Below are 18884 nucleotides of genomic sequence, written 5' to 3' on the forward strand. Positions count from 1 at the left end.
TGCAGTTGCCAGAGGCACATTTTGGATCAGGTCCATTGGACTCTAAGGCTCATGTGCCCTCTAACCTAATAATTACCTTCCAAAGTCTACTACTCTGTGCTGGGTAGAAGGCAATATTAAAGTAACTTTAGTACTGCAGTTTTCAAAAAGGCCTTCTCCGTGAACAGTTCACTCGATGTCCACAACAGCACTCAGAGGCAAGTGGTGTTATCCTTAAATTTAGATACAAACCCTGAAAATTAAAGAAAGCAGAGATAAACGGATACCAAGGAAATGCTGGGATCCGATTGCAATTTCTTTTCTTGGCCCGACACCCTTATACCTACACTGCATTGTTTCACTCAGAGCCTGCAGCTGGAGACCGAAAGCTCTCCCCTCTCACCGCGGCCCCTCGGCTGCTCCCAAACGTGACGCTCGCAGCACGCGCATGCGCAAGGCATCTCGGGGTTTTTTTTTTTTTTTTTTTTTTTCCTAGTGGAGGGCGCGGAGCCCCAGAGACGCATGCGCCCGGCTGGCAGGCTCCGCCCCGACCTCGCAGCCGCTCGCGAGCGCCTGCCGTTTCTGTGGGCGGGGCCTGAGCGGGACGCCGCGCGGCGGCGGGGCGTGCGTGCGTGCGTGCGTGCGTGCGTGCGCGCGCGTGCTCGAGCGCTGCGGGCGGGCCAGTGTAGCCGGCGGCCCGGCACGTGACCTGGAACCGGCTCTGTCGCTTGGTGGCTCGGTCCGTCCGTCCGTCCGTCCGTCCGCGGGTGCCATCATGGCGGACGCGGCCAGTCAGGTGCTCCTGGGCTCGGGTCTCACCATCCTGTCCCAGCCGCTCATGTACGTGAAAGTGCTCATCCAGGTATGAGTCGTCGCCCTGCCCTGCCTGCCCTGCCCTGCCAGCGTCCCGTCGGGTCGCCACCGCCCAGGGCGGGCTTCAGGCCTTTGGCCTCCGGCGATGCTGCCCTGCCCTGCCGCCCCGTCCTCTCGAGCGGGACGGCGCCCACCGCCTCGCGGGCCTCCGCTCCCGGCGCCGAGGCCCGCTCCTTCCTTCCCCGGTAGCCAACTGCCACCCCCTGGGTTCTGCCCTGCCCTGCTCCGCGGCTCTGCTGAACTTTGCTTTCCCTTCCCCGAGGTTGATCCTGGCGGGTCGCCACCCAGGGCTGTCCGGCCATCGCCCGGCGCCCCTCTCGTACTGGTATTCGCCCTCCGCCCTCCCGCGTCCACTCCTCCTCCCCCGCTCAAATATCACCAACGCGAGTTTGTGAAGTACTCACCTACGGACAAAACTGAAATGACAGGAAAGACAGTGTTATGATTTTTATTCGCTGTTCTCCCCCCACACACCCCCGTTTACTCCTATTCCGTTCAGAGATTTTAACAACAGATAGCCAAGATGTACACAAGGAGCTCATTCAGAAGTGATGGTGAAGTCAGATGTCCGAAGGATCCATTGAGATTTTCCAGCTGCACCCCATGTGGTTCATGACAGTGAGCTGGAAATCAGTTCTGCTTGGGTTTAAGCATCGAACTCCTGGATGACTCTTTTTTCTTTCCTTTAGTTTCTAATGTGTAAAATAATTCTTAAATGTATATTCATAGAGCAGGAGGCTAGATTTTGGCTGATGATAGTATTTTAGATTGCTTTTTTAAGTTTCCCTGTAATGGACAGACCCACTCATCTTAAACATTTATTGAGCCTTGACGTAATTACCTCGTTATTGTGTCAAGGAGGAAAGTAAATTTTAGAGTCCCTGTCCTATCCACCTTTTTGAAATTGTGTGTTTGTGTATGAGTGTGTGACACCAGGACGGCCACTTGTTTGTTAGGTTTTGTTGGGGGAAGGCACTTTTTAAAATTCTTGAATTGTCACTTATCCAAATTGTTGCCCAGTTGACCCATGCACATTCAAATTTTACATTTGAACATCAAAGACTGAAATCTATTGTGATGTCTAAAACAGAATTGACACTTTGGGGGCCAGGTTGCATGAGGTGAATGACAGTATTTTGCAGTATACCTATAAACTCACTAGTCAATAGTTCTCAAAAAGATAGCATTTTTTAATAGCATTTAAAGCTCTTACCTCACTCAATTATTCTAAATTCTGATTTCACAATATCAATGGTTGCCAAATTGTGATGGGAGTGAAGTACTGTTTTAAAAATAGCTGCATTGGGCTGGAGAGATGGCTTAGTGGTTAAGCGCTTGCCTGTGAAGCCTAAGGACCCCGGTTCAAGACTCGGTTCCCCAGGTCCCACATTAGCCAGATGCACAAGGGGGCGCATGTGTCTGAAGTTCGTTTGCAGTGGCTGGAAGCCCTGGCGCACCCATTCTCTCTCTCTCCCTCTATCCGTCTTTCTCCCTGTGTCTGTCGCTCTCAAAGAAATAAAAAATGAACAAAAAATATTTTAAAAAAATTAAAAAAAAATAGCTGCATGGGGACTGGGGAGATGGTTCAGGGGTGCTTGCTTGCAAATCTTGCCAGCCCTGGGTTCAATCCCTCAGTACCCAAGTAAAGCCAGATGCACAATGTGGAATCTATGTCTGGAGTTCATTTGCAGTGGCTAGAGGCCCAGGTGTGCCGTATTCATTCATTGTCTCTTTTTCTCTGCAAATAATGTAAACAAAAAATATTTTATTTTTAAGCCGGGCGTGGTGGCGCAAGTCTTTAATCCCAGCACTTGGGAGGCTGAGGTAGGAGGATCGCCGTGAGTTCGAGGCCACCCTGAGACTCCATAGTGAATTCCAGGTCAGCCTGGGCTAGAGTGAGACCCTACCTCAAAAAACCAAAAAAATTTTTAAAAAAGTTTTTTTTAATTTTATTTTTGAGAGAGAATGGGTGTGCCAGGACCTCTTGCCAAGGCAAATGAACTCCACACGCTTCCACAACTTTGTGTATCTGACTTTATGTGGGTATTGGGGAATTGAACCCCGCCCATCAGGCTTTGCAAGAAAGCCCCTTTAACTGCTGAGCCATCTCAATTTTTTAAAAACATCTTAAGCTGGCTGGGCTTGGTGGTACATGTCTTCAATTCCAGCACTTGAGAGGCACAAGTAGGAGGATTGCCATGAGTGTGAGACTATCCTGAGATTACGTAGTGAATTCCAGGTTAGCCTGGGCTAACACAAGATCCTACCTTGAAAAAAAAAGTTGCATGATAGCTCTTTGGGGAAGCTCAGACAAGGAAGAGTCAACAAGGGAGAGTCCACAATGTGTCTTACAGAATTCATTCAGCTATTCTTTTGTACACATAAAATGGTAATCATTAATTTTTATAAAATGACTAATTAAATTAGCGGCACACTGTTCTCTTAATATGAACCTAGCTTGTAATTTTAAGTATTATCCATCCTTGTGAGCGTCGGCCTTTGTTGTCTAGTTAGCCAAATAGGCAGTTGATGCTTTCTTAGTGGATATCTTCTCATTTTGTTCAAATATAAAAATACTGCTTATAAGCCAGGCTTGGTGGCGCATGCCTTTAATCCCAGCACTGGGGAGGCAGAGGTAGGAGGATCGCTGTAAGTTCAAGGCCACCCTGAGACTACCTAGTGAATTCTAGGTCAGCCTGAGCTAGAGTGAGACCCTACTTGAAAAACCAAAAATATATATATATATACTGTTTTATTATTATTTTTATTATTATTATTGGTTTTGAGGTAAGGTCATACTCTAGCCTAGGCTGACCTGGAATTCACTAGGTAGTCTCAGGGTGGCCTCAAACTCACAGCAATCCTCCTGCCTCTTCTTCCCGAGTGGGGTGCTGGGATTAAAGGCATGCACCACCACACCCAGCCTAATTTTAATTTTTATTTATTTACAAGCAGAGAGAGAATGAGAATAGGTGCACCAGGGCCTCTTGCCACTGCAAAGGAACTCCAGATGCATGTACTACTGGCTTTTTGTGGGTATTGGGGAATCAAACCCTGGCCAACAGGTTTTACAGGCAGTTCAACCATCCCAACCCATCTCTTCTTATTCTTTTCTTTTTTGGGGGGGGTGGTGGTCAGTGCACTAGAACCTCTTGCCTCTGCAAAAGAACTCCACACGCATGTACCACTTAGTGCATCTGGCTTTACATGGGTACTAGGGAATCAAACCCAGGCCATCAGGCTTTCAAGCAAGTGCCTTTAACTGCTGAACCATCTCCCAATCCTCTGCTTATTTTTTAGAGAATATTTTTCAGCCTCAATAAACTGTAACCTTCCTCACATAATTGTTCTTTGTTCTATTTTCAGTTTGATAATCTATCTCAGTTATATGATTGACTCCATGCCCTTTGACTCAAAGGGCAACTTGGAGTTTATTGACTCTAGTCTTAATCACTTTGACAGAACAGAAAATGATAAGGGTGATAAACTTGATTGTTGGTTTAGAAAACCTAAACTGAGGTTGGAGAGATAGATGTTTCAGCATTTAGGTGCTCTTCTGCTTTCTCTACAAGCCTGAGAGCCTGAGACTGCCAGAGTTCCAATCTCCAGATACCTGTAAAACAGCTAAGAGTGGGTATGGCTGTGTAGGCCTGTAATCTCAGTCCCACAGGGGAACAGAGAGTGAAGAACCCATGAAGCCCCATGAGAGAGGATCTGGCTCAAAAACTAGGCGAAAGAGTGGTAAAGTAGGGCACCTGACATTACATTCCAGCCACAAGAAGGGCATATACACATGCATACGCCACACACACACAAGCAAACAGAAAGAAAAGGAGGGCTAGAGAAATGGCTCATGGATTAAGGCACTTGCTCACAAAGCCTGACAGCCTGAGTTCAATTCTCCAATACCCATGTAAAGTCAGATGCACAAAGTGATGCATACATCTGGAGTTAATTTGCTGTGGCTAGACACCCAGGCCTACCCATTTTCTCTCTCCTTCCCTCCCTCTTCTTCCCCTCCTTCTCTCTCCCACCCCTCCTTGCAAACAAAAATTAAAATAAAGCCAGGGTGTGGTGGCGCACACCTTTAATCCCAGCATTTGGGAGTCAGAGGTGGGGGTAGGATCCCATGAGTTCAAGGCCACCCTGAGAGTACATAGTGAATTCTGGGTCAGTCTGAGCTAGAGTGAAACCCTACCTCAAAAAAACAAAAAAAGGAAAAGGAAGAGGGAAAAAAAAAAAAAAAAAAAGGAAAGAAGCCAGGTGGGTGTGGTGGTGCACATGCATTTAATCCCAGCATTCAGGAGGAGGTAGGAGGATCAAGGTGAGTGTCCAGCCTGCGACTACATAGTGAACTCCAGGTTACCTTTGGCTAGAGCAAAACCCTACCTCCAAAACCAGAGAGAGAGAAAGAAAATGAACAGCAATGAATGAGGGACCTTGCTTCAAACAAGATGGAAGACAAAAACCAACACCTGAAAGTTATCTTTTGACCATGTGCATGCCCACACCCACACACCAAAGGTTAAAAAATTAGGGCTGGAGAGATGGCTTAGCGGTTAAGGTGCTTGCCTGCGAAGCCTAAGGCCCCATGTCCCACTCTTCAGATCCCATATAAGTCAGATACACAAAGATGTGGCAAGCCCAAGTTTGCACATGCCCACTAAGTGGTGCAGGTGTGTGGAGTTCGATTTCAGTGGCTGAGACCCTAGCACCAATTGTCTGTCCTACACACTCTAAAATAAAGATTAAAAATATTGGGGAAAAAATGTAAAAATTATAAGCCTGGGGCTAAGGGTGTCCTCCCTGGTAGAGTGTGTGCAAGGCAGCAGGTTCTGTCCCCAGCACTACAAACACATCAAAAATAAATAAATAAACCTGATTTTTGTGGGTTTTTATTTACTGAGAGAGAGAGAGACCGAGTGAGAATGGGCACACCAGGCCTCTAGTCTTGCAAATAAATTTTAGACGCACGTGCCACCATCTGTATCTGGTTTATGAGAGACCTGGAGAATTGCTTCATAGGCATATGCCTTAACTGCTGAGCCATCTCTCCAGCCCAGGTTTGTTGTTATTGTTGTTTGTGTATTTTTTTGTTTATTTTTATTGATTTATTTGAGAGTGACAGAGAGAGAAAGAGGCAGAGAGGGAGAGAGAGAGAATGGGCACACCAGGGCCTCCGGCCACTGCAAACTAACTCCAGGAGCATGTGCCACCTTGTGCATCTGGTTTACATGGGTCCGGGGGAATCGAGTCTTGAACTGGGGGTCCTTGGGCTTCACATGCAAGCACTTAACTGCTAAGCCACCTCTCTATACCCTAGCCCAAGGTGTTTTTTTTTTTTTTTTAATTTATTTATTTGAGAGCGACAGACACAGAGAGAAAGACAGATAGAGGGAGAGAGAGAGAATGGGCGCGCCAGGGCTTCCAGCCTCTGCAAACGAACTCCAGATGTGTGCGCCCCCTTGTGCATCTGGCTAACGTGGGACCTGGGGAACCGAGCGTCGAACTGGGGTCCTTAGGCTTCACAGGCAAGCGCTTAACCGCTAAGCCATCTCTCCAGCCCTTGTTTATTTTTTTTTTTAATCTTTATTTGTGTGCCTGTATGTGTGGGCATGCCAGGGTCTTTTGTTTCTGCAAACACACCCATTGGATGTGCCACTTTTGTCTGGCTTTTATGTGGTACACAGGGAAATTGAACCCTGGCCAACAAGCTTTGCAAGCAAATGCCTTTAATTGCTGAGCTATCTTCCCAACCCCCTGATTTTGTTTTTTATTTTTATTTATTTATTTGAAAGAGGCAGAGAATGGGCACACCAGGCCCTTTATCCACTGCAAATGAATTCCAGACACATGTGCCACCTTGTACATCTGGCTTACGTGGTCCTGAGAAATTGAGTTTGGGTCCTTTGGCTTTGCAGTCAAGCGCCTAAACCACTAAGCCATCTCTCCAGCCCACCGATTTTGTTTTTTACTCAAGTCCTTGTAAACCTGCCATGGTATTGCTGGGGATTTTGCTTAATATTGATGTATTCTTTTGTTTTTTAAGGTGGGGTATGAGCCTCTTCCTCCAACAATAGGACGAAATATTTTTGGGCGGCAAGTGTGTCAGCTTCCTGGTCTCTTTTGTTATGGTAGGTGTCTTTGATTTATTTGGGATTGGATCATCTTGAGGACTGTGATACTTAGAGAAAATATGTAGAAGGCATGTTACTCTGAAATTTCTTGATAACCATGTCTTTGGACAAGAACTTATACCTCTCACTTGTGTTCTCAGCTCAACACATTGCAAGCATCGATGGGAGGCGTGGATTGTTCACAGGCTTAACTCCAAGACTGTGCTCAGGAGTCCTTGGAACTGTGGTCCATGGTAAAGTTTTACAGGTAACAGGAAAATCAACTAATTTTCCTATACACTTTGGTTTCCTTTAAAAAGCAGTTTCAAACTCTGGCCTTTCTTCCTTTTGAAAAACATTTTCTTTCTCTCCCTTTTTATTTTATTTATTTGGTTTTTCAAGATAGGGTTTCTAGCCCAGACTGAATTGGAATTCACTATGTAATAGTCTCATACTGGCCTCAATCCTCATTCCTTTTGCCTACTGACTGCTGAGATTAAAGGCTTATACCACCACAGCCAGCTTCTTTCTTCTTTTGTAGAGACAAGATTTTTTTAAGCCCAAGATGGCCTTGAAAAAACTTGCCTCTTTTTTTTTTTTTTTTTAATTTACTTAATTTATTTGAGAGAGAGAATGGTGTGCCATAGCCCCCTAGCCACTGCAAAGGAACTCCAGACGCATGTGCCACCTTGTGCATGTGGCTTTACATGGGTACCCGGGAATTGAACCTGGGTCGTTTGGTTTTCCAACCTCCTTAACTGCTCATTTCTGCCTTCTGTAAACACTGAGATTACAGATGGGATGTGTCTTTGCCTGGCTCAGTGTATTCTTTCCCAGGAAACAAGGGGAATTTGAAGAAAAGTTAATTAATTTTGATCTGTGTTACCTTCCTCTGAACCACTTATTCTAAGCAGAAACTAATTACCTTCTAGAGGACAATTTACATTATTCAGTGGAAGAAAGTAGCTGATTTAAAGTGTATACTTTTTTTTCTTTTCTTCCTTTTTTTTTTTTTTTTTTTTTTTTGGTTTCTTGAGGTGTAGGGTATTGCTCTAGCCCAGGCTTATCTGAAATTCACCATGTAGTCTGGAGGTGTCCTCGAAGTCATGGCAATTCTCCTACCCATGCCTACCAAATTCTAGTATTAAAGGTGTGTGCCCCCATGCCTGACAGTATTTTATTTACTTATTTAAGAGAGAGAGAATGGGCGCACCACATTGTGCATATCTGGCTTACGTGAGTCCTGGGGAGTTGAACCTGGTTCTTTTGGCTTTGCAGGCAAGTACCTCAACTGCTAAGCCATCTCTCCAGTCTGAATAAAATTTTGTTGTTGTTTGTTTGTTTGTTTGTTTTTAAGATAAAGTCTCACTCTGGCCCAGGGTAACCTGCAATTCATTATGTAGTTTCCTTGTAGCCTCAAACTCACAGCAATCCTCCTACCTCTGCCTCCAGAGTGCTGGGATTAAAGGCGTGTGCACCACTCCCTGCCCAAATAACATTTTTAAAATTATGGCTAAGCTGGAGAGATGGTTAAGTGGTTAAGATGTTTTGTCTGCAAAGCCAAAGGATTCTGGTTCGATTCTCCAGGACACCCACGTAAACCAGATGCATAAGGGGATGCATGCATCTGGAGTTTGTTTGTAATGGCTGGAGGCCCTGGCATGCCCATTCTCTCCATCTCTCTCTCTGTTCTCCCCCTCCCTCTCCCTCTTTCACACTCTCAAATAAATAAAAGAAAAGAAAAATTAGGGCTGGACAAATGGCTAAGCAGTTAAAGGCATTTGCTTGCAAATCCTGCTAGTTAAATCCAGTTCCCCAGTACTCAAGTAAAGCCAGATGCACAAAGTTGGCACATGCATGTGGAGTTTTTTTTTGCTGTGACAGGAGGCTCTAGTGGGCTGATTTCTCTGTCCCTCATTCCTTGCTCCTTGTTTGCAAGCAAAATTTTAAAAATTAGGGGCTGGAGAGATGGCTCATTAGGTGCTTGCTTACAAAGCTTGGCAGCCTTGATTTAATTCCCCAGTGCCATTGTGAAGCTATATCCACAAAGTAGAGCATGCATCTGGAGTTGATAACAGCAGGAGGCCCTGGAGCACTCATGCCCCGCCTCAAAAAAATTTTTTTCCCAAGGCAGGGTCTCAGTCTAACCCAGGCTGACCTGATACTTTGTAGTCCCCAGTTGGCCTCAAACTCAGTTATCCTAATTCTGCCTCCCAAATGCTAGGATTAAAAGTATGTGCCACCACACCCAGCTTAATTACAAAATAAATTAATTGAAAATTTATAGGGGGAAATTTTAGCTATTTTATTATGCCTTCTCGCACATGACGCATTAATAGTCTTAATTATCCTTTCATTTTATTTCTTTTATAGTATTACCAGGAGTGTGACAAACCTGAGGTACGTTCAAGCTAATTTGCCTCTTTCTCTTGTAAGTTATTGCAGTTTGGGCCTCTTTAGGAGAAAAGCCAAGCTATTTCCTTTTCACCTCTGTGGAGTATTGGCTTATGGGGTGGCCACCAGTTGGAGCAGTTCTATTTAAAGCCATCAAGATCTCTGCCTTTGACTTTGATTTCCAGGAGTCAGGACATGGAAATGGACAAAAAGAAGGCTCATGTTCCTTTGACCGAGTTATCAAAGAGGTAAGAGATGATCATACCACCACAACTAGTGGCAGTTGTGGAATTAGATCATAAGACCTGTACTTCCAAGTCTGTTCCCAAGTGAAGTTGCACCTTCAATTTAAATTGGGCTTTCTTACATGCTTAACCTACAAGAGTGAGGACAGTTCTTGCTGTTTGGAGTGGAATAGCTGAAGAAAATTTTTTCTCCCATTATCTTTAAAATTAGCCAGGTATCACTGGGCGTGGTGGCACACGTCTTTAATCCCAGGAGACAGAGGTAGGAGGATCACCATGAGTTCGAGGCCACCCTGAGACTCCATAGTGAATTCCAGGTCAGCTTGGGGTAGAGTGAGACCTTACCTGGGGGGCGGGGGGAATTAGCCAGGCGTAGTGGTGCACACCTCTAATCCCAGCACTCGGGAGGCAGAGGTAGGAGGATTGTCATGAGTTTGAGGCTACCCAGAGACTACATAGTGAATTCCAGGTTACCCTGAGTTGGAGTGAGACCCTACCTTGAAAAACCAATAAATAAATAAAATAAAATTGAAGCTGTTTTTAGCTGGGCATGATAGTGCATGCTGTTTTTAATCTTTTTTTTGTGTGGGGGGGGGTTATTTATTTATTTGAGAGCGACAGACAAAGAAAGGCAGAGAGAGAGAGAAAGAAAGAATGGGTGTGCCAGGGCTTCCAGCCACTGCAAGTGAACTCCAGACATGCACCCCCTTGTGCATGCTAACGGTCCTGGGGAATCGAGCCTCGAACCAGGGTCCTCAGGCTTCACAGGCAAGCACTTTACTGCTAAGCCATCTCTCCAGCCCGGTGCACACTTTTAATCCCAGCACTTGGGAGGCATAAGTAGGAGGATCACCATGAATTCAATGCCACACTGAAACTAGGTAGTGAATTCCAGGTCAGCCTGGGCTAGAGCGAGACCTTACCTCGAAAAGCCAGAAAAAAGAAAGAAAAGAAAAAGAAATTGAAATTGAAGCTGATTTTATTTTATTTTATTTTATTTTATTTTATTTTATTGACAGAGCATAGCTACGTAATCTAAACTGGGCTTGAATTTATTCTGCTTTTTGCATGCTGGAATTACAGGAATATATCAGCATACCCAGCTCTGAAAATCTTCTAGTTGCTGAAAATAATCTAGCATAGCAATATTGAGTAGTAGTCAAGCCCTTTGCATGTTGAATATTATTTGTCCAGAGGTGCTTTTGTCGTATTACTCTGACTTTGCTGTGATATTCTTGTTGCTTATTTCTCATCCCAGTTATTTGCCATTGGATTTTTTTATTTTTGTTGCTTTTGTTTGTTTGAGGTAGGCTGTCACTCTAGCCCAGGCTAGAATTTCTTTCTTGTTTTTTTTTGTTTTGTTTTGTTTTGTTTTGTTTTAGTGTTTGTTTTGGCTTACAGATTTTGAGGGGAAGCTCCATGATGGCAAGGGAAAATGATTGCATTAACAGAGGGTGGACATCACCTGGCCAACATCAGATGGACAAAAGCAATAGGAGAGTATACCCTAGAATTTCTTTTATGCCTGGCTTTCATAACCACTGTTCAGCTGAAAATTTAGCTAGCATATGTGAGGCCCAAGGTTCAGTCCGTTATGTTTGATAATCTCCTATGTCATAGAAGTTAGTTACCTGGCTCTTAAGGCAGAAGGGCTATGGTATCTAGTGCAATATCCATCCATATTCCTTCTCACAGAGATTTGAGTGTTTGTTTAGGTTTCAAAACTGTGTTCTTTCTTTCTAGACAACTCGAGAGATGATCGCTCGTTCTGCTGCTACCCTTATCACACATCCCTTCCACGGTATGTTGGCAGTTGGCGACTGAAATTTCCTGTCTTTATTTTATAACCCAATCTCTCCTGGCCACCATGGCTAGCACAGGAAGTGACTGTAGTGCTTTACCTGCATATTTTTTGCTTGTCTGCTTGTTTGACTCCCACCCCCCAGATAGCAATGTATCTTTAGGTGGAAAAAACTTTGGGGAGGGGGGCTGTTGATATACTCTTAATATTAAATCTTTTCTCTGTGTCCTAGTGATCACTCTGAGATCAATGGTACAATTCATTGGCAGAGAATCTAAGTACTGGTAAGTGTTTTTTGTTTTTTTTTAATTTTTTGTTTATTGTTTAAGAGTGACAGACAGAGAAAGAGGCAGAGAGAGAGAGAGAATGGACGCACTAGGGTCTCCAGCCTCTGCAAATAAACTCCAGATGCATGCACCCCCTTGTGCATCTGGCTAACGTGGGTCCTGGGGAATCGAGCCTCGAACCGGAGTCCTTAGGCTTCACAGGGAAGCGCTTAACCGCTAAGCCATCTCTCCAGCCCATAAGTGTTTTGTTTTTAAGTACTCCAGAAAATCTGTTGAAACCAAAATAGGGCATTATTGATGCAAGATTTTGGGGTTCAGGAGGGGTCTTCCAAAATTTATGAACCCAAGTTTTGGGTTCTGTTGTACCTTTAATAAAGATGGGCTGGAGAGATGTCCCAGCAGTTAAAACACTTGCCTGTGAAGCCTAAGGACCCAGATATAATTTCTCAGAGCCCATGGTAAGCCAGATGCATAAGGTGACACATGCATCTGGGGTTCCTTTTCAGTTGCTAGAGACCCTACTGCGCACGCGCTCCCTCCCTCCTCTCTCTCTCCCTCCCTTTCCTTCTCCTTCTCCTTCTCCCTCTCCCTCTCCCTCTCCCTCTCTCTCTCTCTCTATATATATATATGTATGTTTCTGCTTGCAAATAAATAAAAAATATTTTTTAGAGCCAGGTGTGTTAGCACACACCTTTAATCCCAGCACACGGGAAGCCGAGGTAGGAATATCACCAAAAGTTTGAGGCCACCCTGAGACTACATAGTGAATTCTAGGTCGGCTTGAGCTAGAGTGAGACCCTACATTGAAAAACCAAAACAAAAAGAAAAAAATTAACAAAGGTGAACTTAAGAATGGTAAATTACAAAGTAAGTTTATTTAGAGGGAAATCATAAACTGTGGGGCATAAGGGATATAAGATAAACTGAGGCATTTAATTTTTTTTTGTTCATTTTTATTTATTTATTTGAGAGTGACAGAGAGAGAAAGAGGCAGAGAGAGAGAGAGAGAATGGGCATATCAGGGCTTCAAGCCACTGCAAACGAACTCCAAGCGCATGTGCTACCTTGTGCATCTGGCTTACGTGGGTCCTGGGGAATCGAACCTCGAACTGGGGTCCTTAGGCTTCACAGGCAAGCATTTAACTGCTAAGTCATCTCTCCAGCCCTGAAACTGAGGCTTTTAAAGGAGAGATCAGAGTAAAGCCAGAAACGTGTGAAGTAAAATCTAGGAGCTTGTGTAAGGAAATTTAGGAGGAGCTGAGCAGGGTAGGAATCAGGTTTTTTCCTTGCCTATAAAGGCAACCTGATTGGTTGGTAGCATGTTAGACTTGTGGGCAGCAGGGGGCGCTGTAGATTGAACTAGGTCTGTCTCAGACTCTAGTTCTGTTTCTACCAAGAATTCCATTCTTGTGTCAGGAGGGGATGGAATGTGGGGTTCACTCTGGAACTGCCTAAAACAAGCTAGCTTTCTCCTATCTTCCTTCACTGCTTTACATTTTGTGATTGCTTGGCATTTGTAGAACACGTTTTTTTTAAATTTTTTATTTATTTATTTGAGAGCGACAGACACAGAGAGAAAGAAAGATAGAGGGAGAGAGAGAGAATGGGCACGCCAGAGCTTCCAGCCTCTGCAAACGAACTCCAGACGCGTGCGCCCCCTTGTGCATCTGGCTAACGTGGGACCTGGGGAACCGAGCCTCGAACCGGGGTCCTTAGGCTTCACAGGCAAGCGCTTAACCGCTAAGCCATCTCTCCAGCCCATAGAACACGTTTTTAATACATTGTTTGACCTGTACCAAGAGCGGTAAAATGGCAGAAAATAGACCCAGACAAGTTACAGAGTACAGTACCACTGAAGCCAGATTCACCCTAAACTATATATAATACACCCTTAATAGTTAGTTATCTTCCCTTTCTCTAAGTTTAACTATCTTTACAGAGAGAGTGCGAGAAAGTGTGACTAAAAGTGTTCGTACATGCCTGTAGTCCTAGCACTTGGGAGTAGTTGGAGGCAATAGGATCAGGAATTCAAGATCGTCCAACATACAAAGTTCAAAGCTAGCCTAGGATATATAAGACCATGTCTGAAAAAAAAATCATTGCAATTTCTTATTAATTTGTTTGTTATTTGAGGGAGGGTCTCACTGTAGCCCAGGCTGATCTGGAATTCACTATGTAATTTCAGGGTGATCTTGAACTCACAGTGATCCTCCTACCTCTGCCTCCCAAGTGCTGGGATTAAAGGTGTGCACCACCACAGTGCAATGATCTTTTTGTTACTCCCAAATAATATTAATGTACTTTGCCTTCTTGTGTGCTTAGTGGACTTTGTGACTCTATAGTGACCATCTACCGGGAAGAAGGCATCCTAGGATTTTTTGCGTGAGTAAATAAATATTGATTTGTCTGTGTAATTTCTGTATTAATAGAAATGTTTTCTTGTGCTGGGCATTGTGGCTCATGTCTGTAATCCCAGCATTCTGAAAAGTTTTCTTGAAAATAAAAAATAGTGGGCTGGGGAGTTGGTTCAGTGGTTAAGGCACTTACTTACAAAACCTGCTGTTCCAAGTTTGATTTCCTAGTGGCCACGTAAAGCCAGATCCACAAAGTGACACATGTGTCTGAAGTTTGTTTGCAATGGCAAGAGGTTCTGGTATGCCCGTATATGCTTTCTTTCTCCCTCTTGTTTTCAAATAGATATTGAATAAAAGAGAGAAAGAAGAAAGGTGGGGAGGGAAGGGGAGCCAGGCATGGTGGCACATACTCTTAATCCTAGCAGAGGTACGAGGATCGCTGTGAGCTTGAGGCCAGCCTAAGACTACATAGTAAATTCCAGGTTAGCCTGGGTTAGAGTGAGACCCTACCTCGAACCATCCCCCCCAAAAAAAAAATTGGGGGTAGAAAGAAGAAGGGGAGTGAGGAAAAACAAGGAAAAAGGGGGAAAAGGGAAAGGGAGAAAATAAGGGCAACGAATCTTTGCTTAATCCCTGGAAAAATGTACTCACTGTGTTTACTTTAAATTAAGTTTTGTTAATTTCTAACTTAAATCTGTTATTGTAAATATTCCAAGCCAGGCGTGGTGACACACACCTTTAATCCCAGCACTTGGGAGGCAGAGGTAGAATTGCCCTGAGTTGAGGCCACCCTGAGACTATATAGCAGATTCCAGGACAGCCTGGGCTAGAGTGAGACCCTATCTCAAAAAAAAAAAGGCTGGTGCTGGCACATTCCTTTAGCCCCAGCAGTTGGTAGGCCAGGGTAGGAGGATCACTGAATTTGAGGCCAGCCTCAAACTACATAGTTAATTCCAGGCCAGCCTGGACTAGAGCAAAACCCTATCGGGGGAGGGCGGGGGATTCCAAACTTGGATTGGAGAGATGGCTCAGCAGTTAAGGCATTTATTTGTAAAGCCTGAGTCTCCCAGTACCCATGTAAAGCCTGGTGCCTCTGGGGTTTGCTTGCAGTGGCTGGAGGCCCTGGCTCACCCATTCTCTTTCTATCTGCCTTTCTCTCTCTCAAATAAATAAAATATTTTATTAAAAGATTCCAAGCTGGGCATGGTAGTGCACACCTTTAGTCTCCGCACTTGGGAGGCAGAGGTAGGAGGATCATCATGAGTGAGTTCAAGGCCACCCTGAGACTACGTAGTGAATTTCAGGTCAGCCTGGGCTAGAGTGAAACCCCTACCTTAAAAAACTTTTTTTCCAAACTTTTGCTTTTCTGTAGGTTTTTTGTTGTTGTTGTATTATGCCCAGATCACAGAGTCCCCAAAGACCATTAAGAGTCTGACACATATGCAACAGCAAAGAGCTTTATTTCAGGCTTAAGGTCAGGCTCTTGACTTCACCAGCGCAATGGATTCATACAAGAGCCCTGAGCAGCAGGGGGCCAGGTTTTTTATAGGGATTTGAACAAAGTAGGAGAATGGTTACATGATTGGTTGATTTAAGCAGTAACTGCACTTGCGTTTTTCTGATAGGCTTAGGATACAGGTGGGCAAAGCTGGTGGTCAGGGGGCTAGGGGAATTCCAAGCAGATTAGGTAACCTTTATTGTGATTGGCTATGTGTATTTGAGGAACTTTAAACAAACTTAATTTTAAGCAAACTTTATCTATGGCCACAGGAACGCATGGTGCAGTCAGTCTACTTCCCCTTATCAGGAAACTGAGCTTGCTGGGAAGCAGAAACTTAGGCCTATTGATGATTCTGAGGCTTATTATGGCTTCCTGAGTTCTTCAGTTGCTGTTTTGGGTTTTCATTGATAGGATCTCACTCTAGCCCAGGCTGACCTGGGATTCACTATGTAGCCTCAAGGTGTCCTCAAACTCGTGGCAAACCTCCTACTTCTGCCTCCCAAATGCTGGGACTAAAGGTGTGTGCCCCTATACCTGGCTTAATATTTAGTTATTTGTTTATTTGGAAGCAGAGAGAGAGAGAAGAAAGACAGAATGGACATACTGGGGCCTCCAGCTACTGCAAACAAACTCTCAATACCTACACCACTTTGTGCATCTGACTTTACATAGGTACTGGGGAGTTGAACCCCAGTTCTTAGGCTTTTCAGGCAAGTGCCTTAACAGGTGATTCATCTTCTCCAGCCTCTTGTTTGCTCCCTTTTTTTGTTGTTTGCTTTTGTTTTTGTTTTTCAAGATAGGATCTCAGGCTGTTCTCGAACTCACAGCAATCCTCCTACCTCTGCCTCCCAAGTGCTAGGATTAAAGGTATGAGCCACCATGCCTGGCTTATTTTGGACCATTTTTGGTAATTTTTCTTATCTTTTGCTTGGTCAAATTTGGGTATCAAATGGTTTTGTAAACCCATTCTAAGTCTCTTTTACAAAGCACGGTGAAAATCTTGGGCCTTCCTGCTTATAATTATTAATAGTCCAGTGAGCAGGCCATGGTTCCAGCTCTTGGGAAGCAGAGGTAGGGGGATTGCTGAAAGTTCAAGGTTATCCTGAGACTACATAGTGAATTCCAGGCCAGCCTGGGCTAGAGCAAAGGGCCGGGAATAGTCCAGTGAGCAATTGGCTATAGTTCAGAGACTATGTATAGCTGAGATTTTTTTCTAGATAGGGTCTCACTATAGCTCAGGCCGACCTGGCACTCACTAGTTCCAAGCAGTGATGTTCCTCCCTTTGCCTACCTAATTCTGAGGTTTGCACCACCACACCCAGCTGAGATTCTTTTTAAAAATGGGAACAGGGGCTGGAGGGATGGCTTAGCAGTTAAGGCACATGCTGACAAAGCCAACAGACCCAGGTCCAATTCCTCAGGACCCACGTAAGCCAGATGCACAAGGTGGCTCATGCTTCTGGAATTTATAGTGACTGAAGGCCCTGGCGTGCCCATTCTATTTACCTCTTTTCTTTTTTTTTTTTTTTCTCTCTCTCTCTCAAATAAAATAAAAAATATGTTTTAAAAAAATGGGAACAAGCCAGGTATGGTGACGTGCACCTTAAATCCCAGCATTTGGGAGGCTGAGGTAGGGGGATCTCCATGAGTTCAAGGCCACCCTGAGATTACATAGTGAATTCCAGGTCTGCCTGGGCTAGAGTGAGACCCAACCTCGAAAAAACAAAAGCAGGGGGAGGGGGAGACAAAAGTCATTAGAGGTCAGCCATGAATACTGCTATGTTTAACTAGATGAACTAGGTATGAGGGTTAGATTGTGGGGTTTGTTCTTTCAGTATCCTAGAATGGATTGAAATTTGGGCGCAGTATATAATGTATTTTGCTCACATTTCCCATTACCTTCTCTTGTCCCCTTCCCAGTCCCATTGAAACTTTCTTCCCAACCAGTCCCCTTTCTACTTTAATGTCTTCGTGATTGTTAGTTTTTTGCTAACTCACTGGCTTTAGTGAAATCTCTAATTCTTTGAGAATTATTTGTATTTAGTATATTTTTACTAATCATATTTTTTTTTTGTTCTTTATTATGTCTTCACATAGAGGGCTGATCCCTCGCCTCCTAGGTGACATCATTTCTTTGTGGCTCTGTAACTCGCTGGCCTACCTCGTCAATACCTATGCACTGGACAGTGGGGTAGGTTGTGACTTTGGTAAGATGTGCTGGAGTGGGGCTTTTTTTTGTATTTACCTAGCAGCTATTTTAAACTGGCAGTTTGTTATATGCCATGCTGAACATTATGTGGCTAACATTATAGTTTGAGTTTTCAAAGGCTAGTGTAATGACCCATAGTGTTTTCTAAAGAGAGGTGCACATTACGAAGTCCCGAAAATGTGCCTGAGTTTGCCCCAAGAGAGCCCTGTCATTGTTCAGGGCTTCAAGGAGATACCTATTTTTAGAGCAAACAATACACACAGGGGAGGTACTTGGTTATGTTGGAGTATATTCCCTGGAATGAGGAATGTTAGGGGAATCTAGAAACCTCAGCCTTTCATAGATGTCTTGCCCTTATCTCAGCACATGTGGGGGTCCCTTTGAATAGAGCCAGCTCTGTAGCATAGTGAAAAACAATACACCAGGAAATATATGGCTACATCTGTATTATAAGCTTCTTCAGTAGTGATAGAGCATCTCCAAGTGTGTCATACAAAGCTGGCTGTATACACAAGTAGTAAGTTTTCTTTTGGATACAGTGTAAAGCATATTTTCCAGGAACTGTTTTGTCTTTGAAGTATTAAGGCTGTTACCTTTGTTCCTAAGACCATCCTGGTGTGATAGGAGTTTTTCATGGTAATTTTTTTTTAATTTGCCAAATTTGGGGAGTGGGGGGTGATTTCAGGGTATGGTGTCACTCTAGCAGGCTGACCTGGAATTTGCTGTGTAGTCTCAGGGTGGCCTTTAATTCACAGCAATCCACCTCTCTCTCTGCCTCCTGAGTACTGGGATTAAAGGCATGTGGCACCACACCCAAGAATTTGCAAATCTGGTTTTCCCACTCTAGCTCAGGCTGACCAGAATTCACTATGTAGTCTCAGGGTGGCCTTGAACTCACAATGATCCTCCTACTTCTGCCTCCCAGGTGCTGGGATTAAAAGTGTGCACCACCAAGCCTGGCCGCCAATCTTTTAAAAAAAAAATTAATTTTATTTATTTGTTTGAGAGAGTGAGAGAGAACGGGTACGCCAGGGCCTCCTGCCATTGCAAACAAACTCCAGACGCATGCACCACCTTGTGCATCTGGCTTATGTGGGTCCTGGGAAATTGAACTGAGGTCCTTTG

At 44.3% G+C, this 18884-nt stretch overlaps 1 protein-coding gene across 2 annotated transcripts in view; it reads left to right on the plus strand.

Moving 5' to 3' along the window:
* Positions 1-666: 666 nt before the first annotated feature.
* Mtch2 (mitochondrial carrier 2) overlaps positions 667-18884 on the plus strand; it is a 31557-nt gene continuing 13339 nt past the window's right edge. The window contains exons 1-9 of one of the 2 annotated variants that reach the window (XM_045141719.1): positions 667-841; positions 6902-6986; positions 7130-7236; positions 9342-9368; positions 9548-9610; positions 11351-11408; positions 11641-11692; positions 14018-14077; positions 17648-17741. In XM_045141719.1, the coding sequence (XP_044997654.1) occupies positions 755-841; positions 6902-6986; positions 7130-7236; positions 9342-9368; positions 9548-9610; positions 11351-11408; positions 11641-11692; positions 14018-14077; positions 17648-17741 (633 nt within the window). In that variant the 5' untranslated portion in view covers positions 667-754. The remainder of the gene's footprint in view (positions 842-6901; positions 6987-7129; positions 7237-9341; positions 9369-9547; positions 9611-11350; positions 11409-11640; positions 11693-14017; positions 14078-17647; positions 17742-18884) is intronic. The other variant, XM_045141720.1, reaches the window with a different exon arrangement.

Source organism: Jaculus jaculus, chromosome 1, assembly GCF_020740685.1.
Source record: "Jaculus jaculus isolate mJacJac1 chromosome 1, mJacJac1.mat.Y.cur, whole genome shotgun sequence".
Taxonomy (NCBI): Eukaryota; Metazoa; Chordata; class Mammalia; order Rodentia; family Dipodidae; genus Jaculus; species Jaculus jaculus.